The 27,767-nt window shown below is 42.5% G+C and overlaps 2 protein-coding genes across 3 annotated transcripts; both read right to left on the bottom strand.

Moving 5' to 3' along the window:
- Positions 1-350: 350 nt before the first annotated feature.
- On the bottom strand, positions 351-14,670 carry bmerb1 (bMERB domain containing 1). Of its 2 annotated transcripts, none has more exons than XM_034189303.1 (6): positions 14,495-14,670; positions 5,795-5,915; positions 1,981-2,054; positions 1,329-1,443; positions 677-759; positions 351-598 (listed from the first exon to the last, which is right to left on the bottom strand). In XM_034189303.1, exons 1-6 carry the CDS (start codon positions 14,580-14,582, stop codon positions 480-482), a joined length of 600 nt encoding a protein of 199 aa, XP_034045194.1. In that variant the 5' UTR covers positions 14,583-14,670; the 3' UTR covers positions 351-479. The 2 variants fall into 2 exon arrangements, with proteins under 2 accessions (XP_034045194.1, XP_034045195.1); XM_034189304.1 differs by having other exon boundaries at positions 5,795-5,906.
- A 4,114-nt stretch (positions 14,671-18,784) lies between these two features.
- Positions 18,785-25,286, bottom strand: mpv17l (MPV17 mitochondrial membrane protein like). Its single transcript, XM_034188306.1, has 4 exons — positions 24,970-25,286; positions 19,684-19,754; positions 19,463-19,492; positions 18,785-19,039 (listed from the first exon to the last, which is right to left on the bottom strand). The coding sequence occupies exons 1-4, from the start codon at positions 25,259-25,261 to the stop codon at positions 18,836-18,838; spliced, it is 597 nt and encodes a 198-aa protein (XP_034044197.1). The 5' UTR covers positions 25,262-25,286; the 3' UTR covers positions 18,785-18,835.
- Positions 25,287-27,767: the final 2,481 nt, after the last annotated feature.

Here is a 27,767-nt window from a genome sequence, read left to right as displayed (position 1 = left end):
TTCTTTAATCTCTTTGATGTTATGTCAGATTCTGTGTGGGGTGAAAATTTGGTGTTGAGTCAGTGTCCAAATACATTTGGACCTGAGTATGAATCTGTGGATGTCTGTAACAGAGGTTCAGCGGCACTGTCAGCAATGGGAGAATGTTTGGTTCTTGTCAAGCAGAGAACGCTGGCGGTCACTAGTGTGTGAAGAGCTTCTTCTGCGGCCCGGGTACCGTCTGGTTCTGAATTTAATTAGTTCTCCATAAGGATCAGTTACCAAACATCTGCTGCAAACGTTAATTTCAAAACTGACCTTAGAACAGTGTTTGTGCTTTTCCATCACAAGGACCAGTTCCTGATTTAAATGTGTGGTTCTCCATCAGAAGGTCCTACAGACTCTCTGTGGTTCCTGCAGTGGAAAAGCACCTTATGACATCCAGCTGGGGTTCTCTGCATCACAGGAAGCAGCGTCGGGCTCATCAAGAGGTCCGTCGGTTACATGATGGCGCACTGGGTGGCGCCACAGCAATCCTTGATGATGGCCACGCCCGACCTGGTGATGGACGGCTTGGTGGGAGGCGGCTCCAGGACATGTCTCTTAGGTTTGGGAGGATCTGAAACAGATGATCATGCTGTGAAAACGGACGTCCACAAGGCTGCTGCTGTCTGCATTTGTTACCATGGTTACTCACTTTGTGTGACTTTGATCAGCTTCTCCAGCGGCATCAACTTCAGCCTGAGGAACTCGGCCATCTCCTGGTCTTCCTCTTGTTCCCTAAAATCAGACGGTCACGTCTTAATCTGCGAGTTCAGCATCTCATTAGCGGTGTTAGCTTTGCTGCAGGCAGACTGGCAGAAACTGCACCAGCTGGTATGAAACAGGTGCAGCTCTTACTGTAAAATTGGATTTGTTTCAATATCAGTAAGAACTGACTAACAACACAAAAAAATTATGTAACGGGTTCCCTTTCTTAAAATGTTCTGCTATATTTTGTGAAAGCTCTGCTCTAAACAGACCAAATGTGAAAATCTCAATTTTTTTATTTTTTTTTCATGAATTATCAAACTATCAATTTTTTTTTTTGGACTCTTGAGTTTTGACAGGAATTAAATGTAATATACATGCACAAAACTCTGTAACATTAATTTGAATTGCCCATAAAGCTACTTAGTATCTCTTGGTTTCTTAACAGATGAGTAGAAATTGGCAGTACGGCTGAACTGACAAAAGTGCTGATTAGAATCCGGACTCATTTGTGTCCAGAGCCGGGATCTAAGCCTGAAAGTGGGACTACAGCCTGGGAGTCTGCTTTCATGATCTGGTCCTGCCAGCGGACATCCCACCTTAACCTCTCCACCTCAGCATCATCCACCAGGAAGTCCCTCTTCTGCACCAGTTTATGGATCTTGAGGATCAGTTCTTCTTCCTGCTGCCTGTGCAGCTTGGTTTTGTCTTTCTCTGTGGGACAGAATAACGTAAAAGTCATCATGACATCAGTTCTAATAACAAAATCTATTTTCTTGAAGTTGTTATGCCTGGCTGTCATGTTTTTGCAGCACATTTGTCCATAGTGAGTTGCTGCAGTACTTCTTGCCCCCGCAATCCTCTCCTGTAAGGGGGCAGTGTTTCTTTGCACTTGCCTTAAGTTAGACTTTCTGGCAGTACAAAAACTCAGTTTTATGTGTCACAATTTCAGCAGGCGGCTCACACCCCTGGGCCAAATTACAAGGGGTTAGTTGATGGAGAGTAGTCATCAACACTGCTCCCTGGTGTTGGTGTTGAACCCAGTTTCTCCAGGTGATAATGAGCGACATCCTGTATCTTTATTTAGAATGTTGCCGTTTTAAAATAAAAAATTCCTCGAGTCCATTCTGGGAGCTCGGAGCGTTCTGCAGCCTGCATGCTGTGGATGATTTATTTATTTATTTATTCTGAAGAGCTCGTGGTTGGTTTTTCTGAAAGTGTTTTGAGAAGCAGAGACGTATCGAGCTTTACCTGGTACTGCGACAATCTGTCTCAGCTCCTGTTTTAAGCTCATGATGTCTTTGCAGAGCTGAATGTCATCCATCCTAAAAGAAGTCAAATAGAAGGTTCAATTTATTTATGCAGCACCAAATCACAACATAAGGAGTTTTACATTGGAACGGAACTGCATTTACACATAACGACGGCAAGTCACGTATGCCACAAAGTATACATTCTTGGCTGCTGATCACGAATGTAATGATTTGGGGCAGAGGCGTCAGGTGTCCTCAGGAACTGCTGCAACCTGTTACCACACGTTATGATTAATGGCACGTGTTGCTGGAGAATTATCAGGAACCATTACGCACGGTCAAGAATAATGTTCCGCATTGTTGTGCACTATTGTGTGTAACAGTACATCGTTACATTCTGTCATGTTGCATATGAGGGGAATTGTCTCCACACACCCCCATATTCATCCTACCGTCAGTTGCTGAACAATTCAGATCACTCCAGTTTACTCCTCAAAATCTACAGCAGAAGAGCTTTGTAATTGCATGCTTAGTTGGGCTCTGTACCATGGAGTGCCGAAGAAAGGAGGAGGAGACTGAGAGAGTCAGATGTGTGGCTTCACGCAATTCTCGTCTCGCTCATTTTCTCAAACACCAGGCGCAGCAGCAGGTGGAACACCTGCAGGAGCGCGCTGGTGGAACACCTGCAGGAGTGCACTGATGAGCATTGAAACAAGAATTAGCCAACTTGGCGTCACTGTCCTTCAGCATACTGCAGTAATGAAAGTGAACGCGGTGAAGCAGGGTTTAAATGTGCGCACGTCAGAAGAATGCTGTCACACTAAGGATCACCACTAATCAAGATGGTTCAACACGCTCAGTTGTGATCTCCGATATGAGGCGAAATGAGGGTGGTGCGCGACAGTCGTAGAAGATTTTTTTGACAGCCAAAAACATGCTCCACAAATATCACGGACCAACACACACTATTAAGAAACCTATTCAGATGCGTTAAGTTGCATTAAGAATGTCAGGAATGTGCCAAGAATGACACAAATATGACATTCGTAAGGCATTTTGCCAATGTTATGCTGCATTTACACATAGGCAAGACGCGTTACGAATGTCACGATATGTTGTTAAGTGCAATAGTGTGGAACATTATTCTTGACCGTACGTAATGAATGATTCCCGATAATTCTTCAGCAACACGTGCCATTAATCGGAAGGCGTGGTAACAGGTTGTAGCAATTCCTGAGGACACCTGACGCCTCTGCCTCAAATCATCACATTCATGATCAGCAGCTTACCAGGCCAGGCCAGCCAGGGGCGGGCCTGGATGGGCCTGGGCCCGCCCACTTTTCATCCAGGCCCGCCCCATCCAATGAGAAGGCTGAGTTGACACTCGACAGTCACCTGTTGTTGCCTCATTGTATTCCTATGATATGGTATTGCATTAGCACTGAGCGACAATTAATAAATTTTGTCAAAAAAATCAGGTTCATCTTCTGTGATTTTTATTAATTCATTTTCAGAGTACAGTGGTCCCTCACTATAACGCGGTTCACCTTTCGCGGCCTTGCAGTTTCGCAGATTTTTCGCAGAACATGTTAATGCCTGTTTGAGAAAAGTGTATAAAGTGTGTAGTGAGGGGTTTTACAGCCTTAAAACATCTTTAATAATTGCAAAAAATAGCGCTGACTACTTTGCGGATTTCGTTTATCGTGGGTTATTTTTGAACGTAACTCCTGCGATAAACGAGGGACCACATTTTTCCTCAAATAGTCTTCTGCGGGCCCTCATCACAATGCCAATAACAACATGCACTGTTGAACGGCTGTTTTCTACTGTTAAATGGATAAAAACATCCACCAGAACATCCATGTTGACTCACAGACTGAATACACTTTCCCTTGAAAGAGAACTGACTGAATCGTTGGACTATGATGACGTGATAAGAGAGTTCAACAGAAAACCCCGTCGTCTCCTGCTGTAGCATTAAAAGGATTCATCAAATGTAAGTGTGAGACCATGAGATGTGTTCATCATTAAACTTGGAATTCATTTTTGAAACAATGCCTTATTTAAATACTTATTGACGTTTTGGTTTTAGGCCGAGCCAAGTAGGCTACCAGACTTGCACTGAATGTGTGTGTGTGTGTGTGTGTGTGTGTGTGTGTGTGTGTGTGTGTGTGTGTGTGTGTGTGTGTGGCAGCTTGGATTGTCCATGAAGAATACTTGTGTCTGACGTGTGGCGTCTGTGTGCTCAGTTTGCCAGTGCTGTAGGCTAAGTGATAACGTTGCTTGCGATGTCCAAACGAGGCATACTTTTTCAAATGGTGTATTATACAACCCCTGGCAAAAATTATGGAATCACCGGCCTCGGCGGATGTTCATTCAGTTGTTTAATTTTGTAGAAAAAAAGCAGATCACAGACATGACACAAAACTAAAGTCATTTCAAATGGCAACTTTCTGGCTTTAAGAAACACTATAAGAAATCAAGAAAAAAAGATTGTGGCAGTCAGTAACGGTTACTTTTTAGACCAAGCAGAGGAAAAAAATATGGAATCACTCAGTTCCGAGGAATAAATTATGGAATCACCCTGTAAATTTTCATCCCCAAAACTAACACCTTGCCTTACAATATAAAGTGCCTTGGGGCAACTGTTTGTTGTGATTTGGCGCTATATAAAAAAATTGATTGATTGATTGACTGCCACAATCTTTTTTTCTTGATTTCTTATAGTGTTTCTTAAAGCCAGAAAGTTGCCATTTGAAATGACTTTAGTTTTGTGCCATGTCTGTGATCTGCTTTTTTTCTACAAAATTAAACAACTGAATGAACATCCTCCGAGGCCGGTGATTCCATAATTTTTGCCAGGGGTACAACCCCAAAGGTTGGGCCCGTCTGATTTTTTTTCTGGGCCCACCCGTTTTATGATTTCTGCCTACGCCCCTGATCAGCAGCCAAGAGTGTACACTTCATTAAGTGATGTCTTAAAGCAAGCAGCTATAATTTTATTTATTTATTTTTCTATAAATGTTAAAGGCAGTACACAAATAAATTCTTGGGTCATTGCATTTGAGCATTTATTAGTAATCTTGGTCTCAACAATAAAATAAACAAATGCCTTTTTGCATATTACCATTAAGACGCAATGCTTAGAAAACGTATTAATTTCTGATTTTTGTTAAACTAGGAAACTGCAGAGAATACTTTTCATGTACAGCATCTTCATGTGAAGGTTTCTCTTTTTTTGGGAGGCTGAGCTCCATTAAGAGAATGACTGTAAGATGTCAGTGACAGAACAGATGCAAAACGACATTCATCCTCCTGCGTTTTCTGGGCAGCTGTCACAGCTCCTCATCAGGACGTCAGCATTTTGTGGTCTTTGTTCCCTCTGCGATCAGCCTGATGACTCATCCACAGCCTCCTCTCTCCTCCTCCTCCCTGTTTCTGCGTTTAACACCTCCCTCCAGCTCCTCGTCTTCATGGTCTCTGACACTCCATCTGCTGCTTGATGTTCCATCCTCAGTTCGCCTGGCAACACCGGCGTAAGCAACCCGCAGTCTGGGGGCCGAGCGAGGCCCCGAAGACCTCGTCAATGTTTACATATAAAAGATATTAACTATGATTCTGACTTTGTTACACTTTCAAGACACGTTTGTTTCCATTTACATGTTAGGGACAGTAACACCCCACTCCTCCCCCCTCCCCTGGTGGGTGCTTGGGGGGTTTTTGGTGTGGGGGGGGGCCTCATCATTGGGTTGCTTTTGGCTTCTTTGTGATGTTCTGACAGAAATACACATTTTTGCAGTTGGCTGACTCACATGAAGCGTAGCTCAGACTCCCGGCGTACCAGGACCTCCCGGAGGCGCCGGATATGAACCATTTCCACCTCGATCTCCTCTGGAGACATGGTGCTCTCTGCCATGGACACATCTGAGTGACCTGAGAGACACAACAAGAAACACCTTGAACCAGAGAACTGGGGAATCTCCATCAGACAGCTCTGAGCTGTTCGTTTTTGCCTGTTCTATGGCAGTGCTTCCGGGAGCTCAAGTTTGAAACCTTCTCTATATCTTGGAAAACCTTAGAAGGTCTGGGAATGCTGTCTGATGAAATGGAATATTCCTTGTGCTATTCCGTGGATGTCTGTAATTTTCAATTTATTTTCATTTATATAGTGCCACTTCACAACAAAGTTGTCTCAAGGTGTGTCACACAAGTAAGGTCTAACCTTACCAACCCCCCGAGCAAGCACACAGGCGACAGTGGTAAGGAAAAACTCCCTCTGAGGAAAAAACCTCAAGCAGACCAGACTCAAAGGGGTGACCCTCTGCTTGGGCCATGATACAGACACGAATTACAAAACGAATATACAGGAGATGTTGCCGGTGCACAGGACAGGAGGGTTGCAGAAGTAGACACCACACCCATCTCTAGATGGAGCCACACCTCAAACGGAGAGAAAAAACAACATCGAGCACTGGAAAGACATATAATTTGTCAGCATTAAGCAACAAGAAATACTAAGGTGATCACTGGCCACTAGCCCGAAGCTTAACTGAAAGACCCAGACTTTAGATAAAGTTGAGGCCGCAGTACGCTCTGTTTCCTAATAAAATGAATTTAAGAGTAAAAAGCATAGTAACATACTATGCCAATATGCTAGCCATACGAAAGGGAAAATAAGTGCGTCTTAAGTCTGGACTTGAAAGTATCCACAGAATATGACTGTTTTATTGATGCAGGGAGATCATTCCACAGAACAGGGGCATGATAAGAGAAAGCTCTGTGACCCGCAGACTTTTTATTCACCCTAGGGACACTAAGAACACTGAGAACACAAAGCCCGGGCCGGTACGTAAGGTTTAATTAGGTCAGCTAGGTAGGGAGGTGCCAGTCTGTGCAATTTTATTGGTTAGTAGCAGAACCTTAAAATCTGATCTCATATGGACAGGAAGCCAGTGAAGAGACGCCAAAATGGGTGTAATGTGGTCAAACTTTCTGCTTCCTGTCAAAAGTCTGGCAGCAGCATTTTGAACCAATTGGAGAGCCCTAATGCTGAACTGCGGTAAACCAGAAAATAGAACACTGCAGTAGTCCTGTAATGATGTCATACATGCCGTGATGTCACTGGGAGGTGTTCCTGAAGTGCCTGCGTTGTGCTGCAGTTATTCTACGGCCATGCAACACTTGTGTTTCCACTTCACGTGATACAAGTCCAACACGTTATGTTATCGAACCATGTTTGAGTGAGTCATGATCTTAAGTTCCAGTCTGCGACCTTCCGGGATGCGTATGTGTGAAAGTGAGAATGACGCTGAATTCACACTTGTGATTACTCACTCTGACAGACAACAGCGGAGGGTGGAGGTCACGTTAACAACCCGTATATCTGTGACTCTGAGAAACATTCCTTCAGTGAAGTCAGAAGTGAGAATTTTTATTTAATATTTTTTGATATCTCCCTGCAAAAAAAAAATAAAAATTCTCCTGTTTCATCCCATTCTTTAGTGTTTCACTTTATGACATCATAAAGTCCTGAGGATAAAAGTCAGAATTGTGACTGGAATCTGCTGCTCTGTTGTGTGTGTTCTCTGAGTCCAGCTGACTGTTTTGAGAATTCTCATTCTATAGTTTTCTTTTCCTAACCTCTTTTTCAAGGTTGAAGTCTGTTGAGGGTCAGAAAGTTGTGACTTTAAAAAGCCAAAAATAGCTCAATTCTGACATGGCTCAATGACAAACTTCATTTTGAATTTCGGCTGCTGGACAAACTGCAGATTCTGCAGCAGCATTCACACTGAACACTCAGTTTTTCACTATAGAAGCTAATATCAACATAACTGGCACCAGGATGCATCCAATGTTTTTTTTTTTCTATTATCTGTTAAATATGAAATGTAAAAATTGTGTGATAGTTTTTTTTTTTTTTTTAGTGTCCTTTTAAAAAAAATCATAACCAGAGGAGAGAACTTGTTTTGTTGACCCAACAGTTCAGAAACTAAAGATATTCAGTTGTTTTTCACAACTACTTTAAACCAGTTTACGAGGGGCGATTGAGAAGTTTTGACCCAGAAAAAGCCAGGCGGGGTTTCTCTATCTTTTACATTTTGCGAAACAAACATTTCTCAACATCACACCCACAGAGTTAAAACCACATATTCTTGCAAAATATCAGTTTCTCAAAATGTAAAAGATGGAGAACCATGCCCAACTTTTTCTGGGTCTGACTCAAAACTTCTCAGTCGCCCCTCGTATGTCAAATCAAGTCAGTAGTCTGATTGACTGTTCACATTGGCTTTAAAACATGATCAAATGTGTTTTAAATCACTTTAAATCGGCCCATCTGTGGCAGAGACTAAATGAAAACCAGATCATCTCTAATTCAGTCTCAATAAGTCCAGTTTCTAGATGTTTAACTGTGACTTTGTGACATCCAGGAGAAAATGACTCACTCATGACTTGAATCAGTTTAAAGGATTGAAGAGGTTTAAAACCACTTAAACCAGTTCGGCAGTTTTACAACTAGTGCACCTCGAACACATTTGTTAAGCTGTAAGGTGATTCAAAAGAAATGACAGTTTCTTAATAAATGACAATTAAAGATCAAAATAGGTGACAAACTTTCTGTTGATTAATCAATTTATTAAGGGACTGGATCAAAATCAAAATGATTCTGAGATAAGAGAAATAAATCACTTTGAACTAGAAGTGGAAAATGAATCATTTAGACCAAGAGGGAAAAAAATATGGAATCACTCAATTCTGAGGAAAAAATTATGGAATCATGAAAAACAAAAGAACGCTCCAACACATAACTAGTATTTTGTTGCACCACCTCTGGCTTTTATAACAGCTTGCAGTCTCTGAGGCATGGACTTAATGAGTGACAAACAGTACTCTTCATCAGTCTGGCTCCAACTTTCTCTGATTGCTGTTGCCAGATCAGCTTTGTAGGTTGGAGCCTTGTCATGGACCATTTTCTTCAACTTCCACCAAAGATTTTCAATTGGATCCGGACTATTTGCAGGCCATGACATTGACCCTATGTGTCTTTTGCAAGGAATGTTTTCACAGTTTTTGCTCTATGGCAAGATGCATTATCATCTTGAAAAATGATTTCATCATCCCCAAACATCCTTTCAATTGATGGGATAAGAAACTTGTGCATTTATTGATGATGTAATGACAGCCATCTCCCCAGTGCCTTTACCTGACATGCAGCCCCATATCATCAATGACTGTGAAAATTTACATGTTCTCTTCAGGCAGTCATCTTTATAAATCTCATTGGAAAGGCACCAATCAAAAGTTCCAGCATCATCACCTTGCCCAATGCAGATTCAAGATTCATCACTGAATATGACTTTCATCCAGTCATCCACAGTCCACGATTGCTTTTCCTTAGCCCATTGTAACCTTGTTTTTTTTCTGTTTAGGTGTTAATGATGGCTTTCGTTTAGCTTTTCTGTATGTAAATCCCATTTCCTTTAGGCGGTTTCTTACAGTTCAGTCACAGACGTTGACTCCAGTTTCCTCCCATTCGTTCCTCGTTTGTTTTGTTGTGCATTTTCGATTTTTGAGACATATTGCTTTAAGTTTTCTGTCTTGATGCTTTGATGTCTTCCTTGGTCTACCAGTATGTTTGCCTTTAACAACCTTCCCATGTTGTTTGTATTTGGTCCAGAGTTTAGACACAGCTGACTGTGAACAACCAACATCTTTTGCAACATTGCGTGATGATGTACCCTCTTTTAAGATTTTGATAATCCTCTCCTTTGTTTCAATTGACATCACTCATGTTGGAGCCATGATTCATGTCAGTCCACTTGGTGCAACAGCTCTCCAAGGTGTGATCACTCCTTTTTAGATGCAGACTAACGAGCAGATCTGATTTGATGCAGGTGTTAGTTTTGGAGATGAAAATTTACAGGGTGATTCCATAATTTATTCCTCAGAATTGAGTGAGTCCATATTTTTTTCCCTCTGCTTGGTCTAAAAAAGTAACCGTTACTGACTGCCACAATTATTTTTCCTGATTTCTTATAGTGTTTCTTAAGCCAGAAAGTTGCCATTTGAAATGACTTTAGTTTTGTGTCATGTCTGTGATCTGCTTTTTTTCTACAAAATTAAACAACTGAATGAACATCCTCTGAGGCCGGTGATTCCATAATTATTGCCAGGGGTTGTTGCTGTTGAATCTTTCAGTCTGGTGACACTGATGTTGACATGCTGTGAAAATAGAAACGTGATCTTTGGAGGAGCTTGCGTCCTGCATCGTGATTTCAGCGTCTTATTATCAGCGCGTCATATCGTTTGCAGAACTGAATCGTGGTCCTGTGATGTGAGCTGCACCACACTCAGCCGTGGAAGAACTTCATCACTGCAGCAGCATTTAAGTTGTTACCTTCCTGTCAACATTCCAGTGTTAAAAAGAAGTCTGCAGGCCAGAGGGCCTTTACATATTGTGCTCTTATCTTTTGGAATCCTTTGCTCGTGGACGTTAGAAAGTCAGATTCTGTGCCATTTTCACATTTAAGCTCAAAGTATGTTTTCTATAGTCCATCCATCCATCCATTTTCTTCCACTTTATCCGGAGTTGGGTCGCGGGGGCAGCAACTCAAGCAAAGCTGCCCAGACCTCCCGATCCACACACACCTCCCCCAGCTCCTCCGCGGCAACCCCAAGGCGTTCCCAAGCCAGCCGAGAGATGTAGTCCCTCCAGCGTGTCCTGGGTCTTCCCCGGGGCCTCCTCCCGATGGGATGTGCCCGGAACACCTCTCCAGCGAGGCGTCCAAGGGGCATCCGGAAAAGATGCCCGAGCCACCTCAACTGACTCCTTTCGACGTGGAGGAGCAGCGGCTCGACTCCGAGCTCCTCCCGAGTGAACGAGCTCCTCACCCTATCTCTAAGGGAGCGCCCAGCCACCATGCGGAGGAAACTCATCTTGGACGCTTGTACTCGCGATCTCATTCTTTTGGTCATGAGCCGAATCTCATGACCATAGGTGAGGATTGGAACGTAGATCGATCGGTAAATCGAGAGCTTTGCCCCCCTACTCAGCTCTCTCTTCACCACGACAGTCCGATACAGCGACCACATCACTGCAGATGCTGCACCGATCCGTCTATCGATCTCACGCTCCATCTGTCCCTCACTCGTGAACAAGACCCTGAGATACTTAAACTCCTCCACTTGAGGCAAGGACACTCCACCGACCTGAAGAGGGCAAAGCACCTTTTTCCGGTCGAGAACCATGGCCTCGGATTTGGAGGTGCTGATTTTCATCCTGGACGCTTCACACTCGGCTGCACACTCTGTGTGGCTGTGTGCGTGTGTGTGTGTGATGTTTTCTATAGTTTATAATTAATATGGGGTTTTAATTAGATTTTTATTTGTGCAATTATGTGGGTGCTTTTGGTTTCTTTTTTTAATGTGTCTTTATGCTCAGGAGAAATTTAACTCAAGAACTGTAAAACTCACACTTGTACACTCAAAGCTCTGTGTGCCCCCCAAAAATCATGAATTTTTGAATTTCTTCTTTGCAGAATTTTGGGTTTCAAGCAGGAATTATATCAGAAGCCCTGAAATGCTCACATTGCCCACTGGATGGTGACAAGAGCTGTTCAAATATGCAGAAAGGTCTCTATTAATTTGAGTTTGACCATATTTGTTGTTGTTACTACGACTATTATTATTATATTATGTCACCATCTTCAAACAACTAATTTTGTTGAACCAACAATCCAGAATGGATTCAAGAGTTTCTTAAAATCCCAAACCAGCAATACGAGGTCTGTTAGAAAACTATCTGACCTTTTTATTTTTTGCAAAAACTATATGGATTTGAATCATGTGCGCTTGCATCAGCCAAGCTTGAACCTTCGTGCGCATGCGCGAGTTTTTTTCATGCCTGTCGGTTGCGTCATTCGCCTGTGAGCAGGCTTTGTGTGAGCAGTGGTCCACCCCCCCTCGTCGGATTTTCATTGCAAAGAAAATGTCTGAACGATTTGGAGCTTTGCTGCATCAAATTTTTCCAGAAATTGTGAGAGACAGCCAGGTGGAAACCATTCGGAACATTCAGACGGCTTTCAGGGATGATTCTATGGGGATCACACAGATTAAGGAGTGTTAACAACCGGTTTAAAGATGGCGCACAATGGCGGAGGGCGCACCGCGCTCTGAGCGGCGATCGACAGGCTGAAATGACCAGATCATTTCCAAACTGAACGCTGTGTTGATCCGGGACATCGTCTGACTACTACAGAAATGGCAGAAGAGGTGGACATACCACTTTTTCGGCACATTCCACTGTTACAGGAGTTTTTGTCATGGAAAGAGGAGCGGAGGAATTTGCCACGGACCTGCGAATGGCGCAGGACAAAAGCACCTCCGTGTTGGTCTCACAGGACATGTTATAACATGGCCAGCTCTTGCACCATTCGGAAGATTCAGACGGCTTTCGGTGGCTTTTCAGTCGTGTGACTATCCGAGAAATTGTGGACGAGCTGGACATGCCACAACATGTCCTGTGAGGCTTCATCATGGCGTTGCTTTTTGTCCCGCGCCATTAGCGGCTCCGTCCCAATGCGCAAATTCCTCCGCACGTCTTTTCATGACATCCTCACAATAAAAATCCGACGAGGGGGCTGGACCACTGCTCACTCAAAGCGTGCTCACAGGCAAATGACGCAACCGACAGGCGTGAAAAAACTCACGCATGCGCACGAAGGTTCAAGCTTGGCTGATGCAATCGCAAATGATTCAAATCCATATAGTTTTTGCAAAAAATAAAAAGGTCGGATAGTTTTCTAACAGACCTCGTATTCAGATAAAATCCAGTTTGCAGAGTGGCATTAATTTTTTATTTTATTATTAATACTAAAAACATATATTTACAAATAATGATGCAGAAATGCATCTTTTTTCTGTTGTCTGATGGATTATGAAGAAACAAACCCTCGTGTATAAAACAGAAAAAACATTTAACGTTTTGATGGTGATTAAAAAAACAAAACAGCTATCATGGTTGTTAAAAAGAGAAACATGGGCTTCTGAGACTGTCCTCTTCATCTCCGTATCCATTTCTGGCTGAATGTTTGTTGAGATGAAACCAAAGTAACGAGTGGATCACTTTCTAAAAATATCCACTGCATTTTATTCCCCCTCTGGCTGTTTATTCTGGAAGTTTCTTCACACCCTGCAGCAGCGGCGTCTCAGAGGAACCAACTGGGACTCACACGTGAAGAAATGCAATGCTTTGCTGCGTGTGTCATTACGTGCGTCATCGCTGACTTTCTGCACAGAGTCACCATAAAACTGATCCGGAACGAGACGGAAAACACACCCAGCTCTGCCTGGGTCATCATGTTACTAGAAAGGTTTAATGATGGGTCAGCAAGTCTTTATGACATCATATGCACACATCTTGCTGATATCATGAAGCCAGTTCTTGAAATACTGGCAGAGAATTAAAAAAAGTTGTAATTTAGATGTAGATCTGCATATTTCTCTGAAAGAAAAGCTCTTTAAAAAAAATAACATCCGATTCTTTTGTTTTTGTTGATTTTGCTGAACTCGTCTTCAGTAATGTTTTATATTCAGCTTCCCAATTGCATTTTAACATGAAATTCCACAGAATATATTTTATTACTTTTATTTATAATCAGTGTAGGTAAAAAAGAGAAATTTGAAAAAGTTGAAGATTGACATTTTCTCAATGAATCCAAATTGATTCTAAAAATTGCTGCCGGTTTTCTGTCAGCTGAATTGGGAAAAAAAAAATCAGCATAACTGCGCCATCATTTTAGCTCTCCTGCAAGTTTAACTGAAAAAAAAGTTAAAAAGTGTGACTTAATATAAATATCCCTCACGTGGTTTATTCAAATCACATTAATCAAATCAATGAAACATTTCAATGAATCTTTAAAAAGCTGAGGCTGTTTATGTTATCAGTTAAAACACAGAGTATCAGCAGAAAGCTCCCCCCCCCAGTCATCGTTGCTCATGTGGCTACAAATTATGTTTTGCAGTGTTAAATTGACACTGCAGCAGGTGGACAGGGACCAAAATAGTGTTAAATCAATAATCATAAATTAACCAACTTGATTTGTGATTTTTGAAAATGATCACGTGCACAGCAGCTGTGATTTGGAGCTGATTTAAATATCTAAGCGGCTGGTATGGTGCTTTACTGGTGATCTCTGACCCCTGGGCTGACCTTTGTAAACCTGCCACATGCTCCTGGACCTGGGTGACAACCAACCCCGGTCTCCCCTGTGCGCAGGGTGGAGCAGAGTTTTTTTGGGTCAAATCCCAGCAGAGGCTCCTGCAGAACGCAGTAAACCGATGAACCCACTTTGTAATCGAACCGGTTCTGCTGTGTTCGAGAGGAACTCCGGAGCTGTCAAAAAGCACACGCAGCCTTTTGAGTCACGCGGCGGGAACCAGCGCAAAGAACCCGACCGAACCCGGAGGGTCCGGTACCCGCTCTGGTCTGCAGCTGCAGGTTGGTCGACGCTCACCTTTGTCTGCGGTCCACGCCGTTTCCGACACGGCGCCGTAGCTCCTCAGCACGCACTCGCCGTCCGAAATCGCTTTCTTCAACTCCATCTCTGCCGTGCACGCGCGTCGAACCAGGATAAGAGCGGACTTCGCCAGAACGGTTCGAATTCTTCTTCCAGATCAGCCGGTTTCACCCGCTGAGGAGGAGCCAGAGGCTCAGCATCTTTCCTGGAGCTTTCGGGTCCGCGAGGACGCAGGAGAGGATGCAGAGCGCGTGCGCAGTGCGCAGTGGGGCGTGCGCGCTCGTTGATGTCCACTGACACTGTGATGACGTAGAGGCAAACGTAAGCAAAAAAAAAAAAAAAAACACAGTGGCATTACAGTGAGTTTATAGTAATTAATTTTAATACACTTTAGGTGATTTTACACTATTTTGAAGGGAATCAGGTGAAGTCACTGCAGTATTAATTTAACACTCCACAGTCACTATCATGTCAGTGCAAGGATGCAGAATCTATCAAGGTTTGAGAGAAGATGGAAAAAAATGTAATTATATGTAAACCAGGGGTGAATCCAGAAACTTATGGGGGGGTCTGTCTCACTGCAGGCAATCCATTCATTTGTGGAATAACAATGTGATATTGTCACTGATTAAAAGAATAATCTTATACAAGTAGTAAGCAACTCTGCATAGTGAATACTAATATAAGAATAAATTAAATTTGCAAAAACTCATTTTTATGGTAAACCACATCTTTCATTACTCTGTACAGGACCCTGATATTTGCTAGTTTTTGCAACTGTTAATTAAGATAACAGACAGGCACTTTTTTGTCACACATGAACAATTTAAAAAAAACGTCAGAAACATGATCTTAATCTGAGTGTGTTTCAACACCTAACATGAAGCTGAGGTACAGCAGCAGCTCAAACATATCACTCAGATCATAGATCTTTATTGTGCTGGACAGATGATACAGTGTAAAAATTAAAATACCTTAAATACCTTTTTTTTTTTTTTTTTGCATCTTTTTTTGGTGGGGGAGGGGGGCTCTGCCCCTGAGGTAAACTATGTTAACAATTCTCATAATTCTCTTGAACATCAGCATTTGATCAGTACAATTTAACATCAAATATATTTACTGATGGTCGAGTCGTCACCGGCACAGTGAACCTGTGACACATCGACCGGACGGGATTTAATAACCGACACCGTTGGTGTTAACGTGTCAAATTTTTTTTATCTGCATGTGAGAAAGTCAAAGAAGCTCTGAGTGAAAGGTTCCAGGATATTTCAGGCTGGATGAAGTAAAGCAGCAGCTGTACTTTGTCAGTTTACCTTGATACAAAGGTCTGATCTTTCCAGGTCGCAGCTTTGAAATGTGAACCCGTTTTTGCTGTGACACTGAGGTTCTCGTTCAGTTCCGGCAGCACCGTGAGCTTCTGACCCACTCAGAGTGCAGAGGGAGAAGTGACCACGAGCTCCACAGCCTCCAAGTGCTGCTCGAACCACTCTGTCAAATCAGCTGCATGAGACACATTTAGATAAATGGAAGCTGCTGCTGCAGTCATCTGTTACTGAACAAGTCTATTAATAGATGTCCAACACATTCTGAAGTGACGACTAAAAGAGAAGCTCAAAAGAGAATTAAGAAGGTTCTATAAGCTACAGGAATATTTTCAAACCATCGATGAAGAGGAGGAAGATTTCATCACAAAGATTTTCCTTCATTGAACCCCAGAAGGGAAGAGAAAAGACACAAGATGACAAGGAGACAAAAATCTCCATGATCTGGAACCAGATCAAGAGTCTGGCTGAAGACAAATGGGACTGGAAGTCCAACACGGCAGGCAGCAGACAAAAAAGAAGAGTAAGAGCTGCTGGATAGAACACGATTAAAGGTGCACAAACGTTCCAAAAACAGACAGAGAAAAATGAATCAGAGATTCCACCTGAACTGAGCAGAGGAGAAGAAAAAAGACCTTCACATGTGCACGTTGGTCTTCACAAAGTTTAACAGACATGAACTGTTGTCATGGAAACGTATCCCACATGCAATAACAGGAAACGTGTGCAAAATCAGCTTTACTGCAAATACCGTGCACACAGATCTGTGTTTAAAATTTAAAATGTTATTGCATAAATATCAAGAGGACTGCAGTGTGAAACGTAACAAAATCATTTCTCCTACACTGAAAAAAGTGAAACACAGTGCACTTCATTCAAAGTACTTATTTACATTGGTCTAATGGAAAATTGTGGTTTCCAGTTTAAATCTGCTGGAATCACTTTACAAAATCCTAAATATACATTGTGAGAAACTAAAACAATTAGCTGTAACAAATTACATCAATTTTTTTAAAGTTGATCCAAAGCAGCATTTTTTTTTCAGTGTACGAGGTCTATCAGAAAAGTATCCTACCTTTTTATTTTTCAAAAAAACTATATGGATTTGAATGACGTACGATTACACCAATCATGTTTGAACCCTCGTGCGCATGCCTGAGTTTTTTCACGCGTGTCGGTGACGTCATTTCCCTGTGGGCAGGCCTTGAGTGAGATGTGGTCCCGCCCTCTCGGCTGAATTCCTTTGTTTCACACGCTGCTCGAGACGGCGCGCGTTGCTTTATCAAAATTTTTTCTGGACCTGTGAGGAATATCCGAGTGGACACTATTCGAGAAATTAAGGTGGTTTTCGGTGAAAAGTTTAACGGCTGATGAGAGATTATGGGGTGTTTCTGTTGGTGTAAGGACTTCCCACGGAGCGGGACGTTGCGCAACTCTTCCAGGCGCCGTCGTTGGCCTGTTTCAACCTGAAAACATCCTAATTTAAGGCTTAATTCACCCAGGACGTCGTGAGAGAACAGAGAAGATTCAGAAGAGGCCGGCATGAGGGCTTTATGCAGACATGCCACTGTTTAAGGACATTTTTTAACGAAAGATGTGCGCGCAAATTCGCCGAGTCGTTTCCGTGACGACTCGGCGAATCTGTGTGCGCCGCGACAGGAAAAACACCTCCGTGTTGAAAACCATTTGTAAAATTCAGGCGGCTTTGATGGCTTTCAACAAGTGAGTAACTGAGAAATTGTTTAACAGCTTGGGCATGTTCCAACTTGCCCGTTAAGGTTTCCAACGGAGGTGTTTTTCCTGTCGCGACCCCCCGCGGTCGGGTCCGGCCCGACATGCGACTCTGCCCACACGTTCTTTCATTACAAAATGTCCGTTAACAATGGAATGTCCGAATAAACTCCTCATGCCGACTTCTTCTGAAAGTTCTCTGTTCTCTGACGACTTCCTGGGTCAACAGAGCCTGAAATGTGGAAGTTTTCAACTTGAAACGGTGAGACGCTGCCGCCTCGAAGCGCAGATCGCCATCAGGCACCGTGGGCCGTCCTTACGGCGACACTACCAGACCAAAATCTCTCATCAGCCGTTAAAATTTTTACCGTAAACCAGCTGAATTTATCGAATGGTGTCCACTCAGTTGTGCCTTACAGTTTTGAAAAAATTTTGATCAAACAAAGCAGCAGTCTCTGAACCATTCCTAAACAATGAAAAAACGACAAGAGGGTGGGCGACTCCTCACTCAAAGACTGCCCACAGGCGAATGACGTAACCGACAGGCGTGAAAAAACTCTCGCATGCCCACGGGGGTTCAAGCATGTCTGATGTAATCACACGTGATTCAAATCCATAAGGTTTTTGAAAAAAAATAATAAGGTCGGATACTTTTCTAACAGACCTCGTACATTCAACAGCAGAGATCAAAGTGTGAAAACAGCAACATGATACAAATTGGAGATCGATCCTAAAAAGAACATGAAATCCTCTGAAGAATTATCATCTGTTTGTGGTTCATATACTGACATGAACATCTGCTGAATCAGCTCTGAACATCGACACGACGTTTGAAATACATAATCAATACATTAATATATTACTCTTAATGTCGCTATCTGGACATAAATTAATAAGTCATGTAAAAGTGTAACAATTTCCCTGCAGAAAACTGAACAAAAATGCTTCTTATTCACAATTTCCATTCAGCTGTACAAACAGATAAAATACATTTCAGATTAAAATTCTTAAAAGCACAGAGTGCCGTCTCGTGGACGCTTCCTAAATCAAAACCTGACATCATTCCTATATATGTTTTTCATTTACTGCATTCAGAATGCGAGATGAGAGTTGAAGACTGAACAGACTTTTCTTGAGGAGCAAACAGACGTCTCCATGAGCACCAAACAGCATCGTAACAGTGCTGATTTTTAACTTGACCCCGATCTCATTGTGCACCAATGAGCCTCACAGGACGCTGCACCACCAGGTGAGCTGACGGTTACGACTGGTTCTGCACATCTCAGTCCTCTGTGGGGTTGGATGGCGCCGTCCTGTCTTTGGAGTCCACGTGCACCTTTGTGGATCCAGCTTTGTCCTCTTTCGGGGGGAACATCCAGGCCAGAGCTGCTCCGGCGGTGCCGTCGCCGCTCCGATGCGAGAAGCACAGGAAGGTAGCCCAGACGAACGCGCAGCATCCGGTGAAGGACAAAGCGAAGTTCAAAAACTGAGGAGGACAAAGTTTATGGGATCCGTTTGTGCAGTGAACCATGCTGCAGATTTGGCCACACAATTTCACACCAGACTGAAATTTGCCTCAAGCGCAGAGTGACGGGTGAGAGAAAAAAAAGGACAAGTGCAGAAACACAATGAGTGCCCCCGCCCAGAGGTCACCAGGGGTCACTGAGGATTCAGGCTGCAGCAGAAACCTGGTTAAATGGACTGCATTTATATAGCGCTTTTCCATCTGCATCAGACGCTCAAAGCGCTTTACAATTATGCCTCACATTCACCCCGATGTCAGGGTTCTCCAGTAATAACACATTTTTAAAGGCTGTGAGAAAATGAATCATATTTGTAAAACAGTGAGTCTGAACATTTTGACAAATTCAAATTGTTGTAGAAAAAAATGGAAGATTTAAACACTTACCTGCATGAACGGCCAGAACATGAGACCCGTCTGAAAAGACAAAAAAGAAAAGAAAGAAAGCAAGAACAAACCTGATTAAAGTCCAACAGTGAAGGAAAATAAATTCTACCTTTTGTTTTCACACACACAAAAACGAGTGGAGGGTTTGGACTGTTAAGGACACCTGAGGTTAAGTGAACAGGTGAGTGCTGCTGGCCGGAGTCTGTTACTGAATCACTCACCTTGTACGTATTGAAGAATTTTTCTCTCCAATCCTTCATGACGTCCTCTTTGCCCTCCAAAAAACTGACACCTGAGTGACACAAGATGACCAAGATAATTATGTAATAAACAATTATCCTGTGCACACAATACACAAATGATCTTGTAAGAACAAGTATCTTGTGCAAACAATACAGTTATCTTGTAACAGCAAGTTATGTTGTATTTGCAACACATTTTGTGCATTCAAAATAATTGTTGCGTGTACAAGATAATTATCTGGTGCACTTATACAAGATAAATGCAAAGGACAAATTTCATTGTATACATGTATGTACAATGACAATTAAGACTTTGTACTGTATATTGTACAACATAACTTGTTCATACAAAATTATCTGGTGCACATACAGTAGTGTTCAGAATAATAGTAGTGCTATGTGACTAAAAAGATTAATCCAGGTTTTGAGTATATTTCTTATTGTTACATGGGAAACAAGGTACCAGCAAATTCAGTAGATTCTCACAAATCCAACAAGACCAAGCATTCATGATATGCACACTCTTAAGGCTATGAAATTGGGCTATTAGTAAAAAAAAAGTAGAAAAGGGGATGTTCACAATAATAGTAGCATCAGCTGTTGACGCTACAAACTCAAAACTATTATGTTCAAACTGCTTTTTTAGTAATCCTGTTAATCACTAAACTAGTATTTAGTTGTATAACCACAGTTTTTCATGATTTCTTCACATCTGCGAGGCATTAATTTTGTTGGTTTGGAACCAAGATTTTGCTGGTTTACTAGTGTGCTTGGGGTCATTGTCTTGTTGAAACACCCATTTCAAGGGCATGACCTCTTCAGCATAAGGCAACATGACCTCTTCAAGTATTTTGACATATCCAAACTGATCCATGATACCTGGTATGCGATATATAGGCCCAACACCATAGTAGGAGAAACATGCCCATATCATGATGCTTGCACCACCATGCTTCACTGTCTTCACTGTGAACTGTGGCTTGAATTCAGAGTTTGGGGGTCGTCTCACAAACTGTCTGCGGCCCTTGGACCCAAAAAGAACAATTTTACCCTCATCAGTCCACAAAATATTCCACCATTTCTCTTTCGGTCAGTTGATGTGTTGTTTGGCAAATTGTAACCTCTTCTGCACGTCTTTTATTTAACAGAGGGACTTTGCGGGGGATTCTTGCAAATAAATTAGCTTCACACAGGCGTCTTCTAACTGTCACAGCACTTACAGGTAACTCCAGACTGTCTTTGATCATCCTGGAGCTGATCAATGGGTGAGCCTTTGCCATTCTGGTTATTCTTCTCCATTTTGATGGTTGTTTTCCATTTTCTTCCACGCGTCTCTGGTTTTTTGTCCATTTTAAAGCATTGGAGATCATTGTAGATGAACAGCCTATAATTTTTTGCACCTGCGTATAAGTTTTCCCCTCTCCAATCAACTTTTTAATCAAACTACGCTGTTCTTCTGAACAATGTCTTGAACGTCCCATTTTCCTCAGGCTTTCAAAGAGAAAAGCATGTTCAACAGGTGCTGGCTTCATCCTTAAATAGGGGACACCTGATTCACACCTGTTTGTTATACAAAATTGACGAACTCACTGACTGAATGCCACACTACTATTATTGTGAACACCCCCTTTTCTACTTTTTTTACTAATAGCCCAATTTCATAGTCTTAAGAGTGTGCATATCATGAATGCTTGGTCTTGTTGGATTTGTGAGAATCTACTGAATCTACTGGTACCTTGTTTCCCATGTAACATAAGAAATATACTCAAAACCTGGATTAATCTTTTTAGTCACATAGCACTACTATTATTCTGAACACTACTGTACTATCTTGTGCACACAAGAAAATTATGTTGTGAGAACAGGTATCTTGTGCACGCAACACAAATATCTTGTAACAACATGTTAGCTTGTACATCTTGTGGGAACAAGATATGCACACACATCATTTTGTAGGAACAAATTATCTTCTACTTGTAATATAATTATATTGCGCATTCAAGATGATTATGTTGCATGCACAAGATAACTTGTTCTGACAAAATGATTATGTGGTGTGCACCTATACAAGATAATTATCTTGTACTTTGAAGATAATAATGTGTGTGCAAGATAACGTCACTCACCCACTCATCTTCAACCGCTTATCTGGGACCAGGTCGTGAGGTACAAGATAACTGGTGCACATACTAAATGATCTTGTGAGAACAAGTATCTTGTGCAGAAAACATAAATATGTTGTAAAACCTTTTTGGCTTGTACATCTTGTGGGAACAAGTTATGTTGTACTTGTAACATAAGTATCTTGAGCATTCAAGATGATTATGTTGCATGTACAAGATAACTTGTTCTGACAAAATGATTATGTTGTGTGCATGTATACAAGATACACTCAACAAAAATATAAACGCAACACTTTTGGTTTTGCTCCCATTTTGTATGAGATGAACTCAAAGATCTAAAACTTTTTCCACATACACAATATCACCATTTCCCTCAAATATTGTTCACAAACCAGTCTAAATCTGTGATAGTGAGCACTTCCCCTTTGCTGAGATAATCCATCCTACCTCACAGGTGTGCCATATCAAGATGCTGATTAGACACCATGATTAGTGCACAGGTGTGCCTTAGACTGCCCACAATAAAAGGCCACTCTGAAAGGTGCAGTTTTATCACACAGCACAACGCCACAGATGTTGCAAGATTTGAGGGAGCGTGCAATTAGCATGCTGACAGTAGGAATGTCAACCAGGGCTGTTGCTCGTGTATTGAATGTTCATTTCTCTACCATGAGCCATCTCCAAAGGCGTTTCAGAGAATTTGGCAGTACATCCAACCAGCCTCACAACCGCAGACCACGTGTAACCACACCAGCCCAGGACCTCCACATCCAGCATGTTCACCTCCAAGATCGTCTGAGACCAGCCACTCAGACAGCTGCTGGAACAATCGGTTTGCATAACCAAAGAATTTCTGCACAAACTGTCAGAAACCATCTCAGGGAAGCTCATCTGCATGCTCGTCGTCCTCATCGGGGTCTCGACCTGACTCCAGTTCGTCGTCGTAAGCGACTTGAGTGGGCAAATGCTCACATTCGCTGGCGTTTGGCACGTTGGAGAGGTGTTCTCTTCACGGATGAATCCTGGTTCACACTGTTCAGGGCAGATGGCAGACAGCATGTGTGGCGTCGTGTGGGTGAGCGGTTTTCTGATGTCAATGTTGTGGATCGAGTGGCCCATGGTGGCGGTGGGGTTATGGTATGGGCAGGCGTCTGTTATGGACGAAGAACACAGGTGCATTTTATTGATGGCAGTTTGAATGCACAGAGATACCGTGACGAGATCCTGAGGCCCATTGTTGTGCCATACATCCAAGAACATCACCTCATGTTGCAGCAGGATAATGCACGGCCCCATGTTGCAAGGATCTGTACACAATTCTTGGAAGCTGAAAATGTCCCAGTTCTTGCATGGCCGGCATACTCACCGGACATCTCACCCATTGAGCATGTTTGGGATGCTCTGGACTGGTGTATACGACAGCGTGTACCAGTTCCTGCCAATATCCAGCAACTTCGCACAGCCATTGAAGAGGAGTGGACCAACATTCCACAGGCCACAATTGACAACTTGATCAACTCTATGCGAAGGAGATGTGTTGCACTGCATGAGGCAAATGGTGGTCACACCAGATACTGACTGGTATTCCCCCCCCCCCCCCCCAATAAAACAAAACTGCACCTTTCAGAGTGGCCTTTTATTGTGGGCAGTCTAAGGCACACCTGTGCACTAATCATGGTGTCTAATCAGCATCTTGATATGGCACACCTGTGAGGTGGGATGGATTATCTCAGCAAAGGAGAAGTGCTCACTATCACAGATTTAGACTGGTTTGTGAACAATATTTGAGGGAAATGGTGATATTGTGTATGTGGAAAAAGTTTTAGATCTTTGAGTTCATCTCATACAAAATGGGAGCAAAACGAAAAGTGTTGCGTTTATATTTTTGTTGAGTGTAATTATCTTGTACTTTGAAGATAATAATGTGTGTGCAAGATGACTTCACTCACCCACTCATCTTCAACCACTTATCTGGGACCAGGTCGTGAGGTACAAGATAACTGGTGCACATACCAAATGATCTTGTGAGAACAAGTATCTTGTGCAGAAAACATAAATGGGTGATTCTTAGACTACGGGCACTTATTATGTCCTTTGATCATATTGTATGAAAAACAGAAAAAAGGGGGAATTTCACACTTTTATAGTTATCTTTACAATGAAAGTGTGTTAAGAAATTTGTTCTAGTAGTCTATGATGACTTTTTCACCTTTTTTCAGCATCATTATATGCAAATATTGCTGTTTTGTGCTTGTCCCACACCCAGATTTTGATCTTCAATGATAAAAATTAATGGTAAAGAAATGTTTTTTCTAATGTTTTAAAATATCTCTGAATAAAATATCAGTAAAATAATCAAACCATAATTGGGGTATTCAATGTCATACAACTGTTGTGATTTTTTTAAACAAAATGTAGTTGTCCCACACTATTGCCGTAATTTCCACCACAACACTGTAATGTCCCTTTAAACAGTTTGTATGAAAGATTGTTTGGGTAGTTTCTATGGAGATAAACATTGACATCAGAGTACATGCATATAATGCCAAATCACAACAAACAGTTGCCCCAAGGTGCTTTATATTGTAAGGCAATGGTGTGGTGGAAATTACATTTACAAGGCCAATAGTGCCCGTAGTTAAAGAATCACCCAAATATGTTGTAAAACCTTTTTGGCTTGTACATCTTGTGGGAAGTTATGTTGTACTTGTAACATAATTATCTTGTGCATTCAAAATGATTATGTTGCATGTACAAGATAACTTGTTCTGGCAAAATGATTTTGTGGTGCACACATACAAGATAACTTATCTTGCACTTTGAAGATAATAATGTGTGTGCATACAAGATAACCATCTTGTGTATTCACTATAGGAGTAATTATGTTGTGTGAACAAGTTGTCTTATTGTGCACAAGATTTTAACACAAAAAACATCACCATTGGAGTTTGGTAGTTAGGCAAGTAGTTACTTAATATAAAATGCATATTTTCAACATTTATGGCTAAATTTGCCCCCCGCATGGGAAATGAAAACATTTCTGGAGCCGCCGGTGATGAGATGATAGTAACAGATGAGTGAAAGTTTCAAACTGAGGAATTTGTGATCTTTGCTCCACAGAAAGTGTCAAACATTAACTAACCGGTGTAAAAGACGCTGGTGGCCAAAGGAGCCGCTGCGGTCTGATCCAGGATCAGTTTTCGGATCAGCATCCCGGCGGAATTCCCGGGAAACCTGCGCTCGAGGAAGCGCATCCAGAAGAAGCTGAAGTTGCCATGGAAACTGAAGCCGACGACGGCCACGTTCCGCGTGTGTCTCCAGTCGGTTCCGTCCTTCCCAGAGAAGCTCTGATAGACCAGATCCCCGCCGGCGAACAGGCAGCCGTACAGAGTGACGTTGGTCAGCCACGGAAGCCGCACGAAGACCCTCCTCATGATCCGAGAACTGAGAGAGAACCGAGCTCAGACAGAAGATGGAGGGCGGAGCCACCGCAGAGTCTGGCAACACAGACGCTCCGCCCACCTCCTACACTCTAAGAAATAAAACGTTGAATTTAATCGATAAAGTTAAGGTAACTTTTTCCACATAACATTGTCAATTAAGTGCAAAATAATATTGTAGTTGAAATTTATTAAATCAAATAAAACATTATTACTTAAATCCCTAAAATTAAGAATTGCAAGTATATTGAAAATAGTATTATTTTAAACCCGTGTTTCATTTCTTACAGTGTATCGGGAAACCGACTGTCTGGTAGCCCGACAACCGACCCCGAACTAGTCCAGATATTGGCCTGTCTCTCTGCTGTCCTATTGGTCGTTTTGGAGTGGAAATTCCCACTCCAAAATGGAGGCAAGTATCTGGATCAATTCAGGGCCAGTTGTCGGGCTAACTGTCCGAGGACTTTGACTTGGGGTCAGGATTACAGGTTTGTGGGAATCAATGGTCCCAGTCTTCTGGAAAACTCTGGATTTCATGTTTTCATGTTTCTGTGGATAAATGTCGCCCACACAGTTTGTCCAATCACAGCCAAAGACGCCAACTCCTTCACAGTGGACAGGAGTGTCTTGGTGGCTTCCCTCACCAGGCTCCTTGGAGCTCACTGAGGACAGCTTGCACTCCAGACGTCTGGGTCGGAGGACTTTCGGACCTTACCATGAGTTAGACCCGATTGGCCGCCTGAAAGTGTCCACTGTTATGCCCCACCCACTTCCGCAAAGTATCAGTGGAGCATCATCTCCCAATATTTGCACATACATCTCACATATCTCAGAGATTATTGGGCTCAAATTAGCCACACTTAGCATGTTGGTGGTCCCATTGAGGGGAACGATCACATAGCAACAGTGACCTGATTTGCATATTAAATAAGTCATGAATCACTCATCTTCAACAGTTTATCCAGGATCGAGTCACGGGGAGTCCTGGTCAGTGAATGTAAAATCATACTTTGGCTCTTGCAGACAAGATTTCTGACACAACCTTGAATGGACTGGAGGTCCCTGCTAGGTCTCAGACGACATCACTGCTGATGTCGCGAACCCGAGCTGGACAAATATATGTGGACCTACATGTACAACCATGTTTATGATTGTCAACAGTTACAACATGTTCAAAGAATGCAAAATCTGTATTTTTTTTAAATGCATACTTTAAATATGTCCACCTGGGAAGAGACCTCTTGAGATGTTCATTGGTGGCTCTGTAGCAGTGTAGTTGGAGTGCCAGCCCGTAGACCCGGGTTTGATTCCAGCTGTGTGCTTCAGGCTTCCTGTCTGTGTCCTTGGACAAGACACTTCATCTGCATCATCCCAGTCCACAGGGGCTGTTCTTGACTGAGGAAGTAACCTGTGCTGAACTGGTGTCCTATTCAGAGTGAGTCAGAGACTCTGATCAGGATTCACACATCAGTATACCAGGATAACCACTGGCCCCACAAGCCTCAGAATCTGTACAGGATTACATTTTGTCTAGCGTTGCTGACACCTGCACCCAACTGATGGTCGTTCCCAAAGATTTGGACAGTTTGACACAGTCGTAGTGTGCCCTAATGTTTGGCAACTTTGGTGTCAAAATCCAACCTCTTGTCCGCGTCGTGAAACCTCGGTAAGTGATCGAGTAGGGATTGCCTGTTGGGGTGAAATACCTTGCGAACCTTGTGTGTCCTGTGGCTGCTACAGTAACCATGAAGGCCCAACGGGAACCCTGAACATGAGACGGCTAACAGGACTCTGGTGAAACAAGATGCCAGATCAGGTTAAGGAAGTAATGACTTGTCACCCAACAGCTGTGAAGGTGGATGAAGGCTGCAGCAGGTCCTCAGAGCCCAATCGTCTGGGATTTCCCAGCCATGTTAAGGGTGGCCAGGCTAAGGATCTACCAAGGACTGTGTCCATTTGTCTGTGTGCAACAATAATCCCATGTTAAAGTAACTGTAGCACAGTCGTCTCGAGATCAACACCTGGATGTAGAATCCCATCCAGAAATCGATCGAAAGACAATCTTCCTTGCCACCGAGGGATCGCCATGACGTTTGTTGGCAAACTATACTTTGGGCCCAGTTTTCCAAACGAGATGGTCCATATTACCAGGAATTGTTTACTTTCACTTGTTTTTGATAATGTTCCGCCCAGTTGTCTAATATGATGACAGACAGTTCACTTTGTGAGGTCACGATGAGTCACAGCATCATGATAATTTGGAACATACACAACATTTTCACAACTGACAGCAAATCTCTCAAGAGTGTAAACACTGGTTGCACACGGTGACATTCCCAGATTGGGTGTCCAATAAATTTTTGCAGCCACAAACGTAAACGATCAGCTTCTGGCAATCAGCAATGGAAGAATGCCTGTTTTTTACGTCATATCAGCCAATACATGCATTTTTAATCACAAGTGGTGAAAAAAAAAAAGTCAGAAGTAAGTGTTTGCAGGG

Source organism: Thalassophryne amazonica, chromosome 15, assembly GCF_902500255.1.
Source record: "Thalassophryne amazonica chromosome 15, fThaAma1.1, whole genome shotgun sequence".
Classification (NCBI taxonomy): domain Eukaryota; kingdom Metazoa; phylum Chordata; class Actinopteri; order Batrachoidiformes; family Batrachoididae; genus Thalassophryne; species Thalassophryne amazonica.
This window is presented reverse-complemented; position numbering and strand designations above follow the sequence as displayed.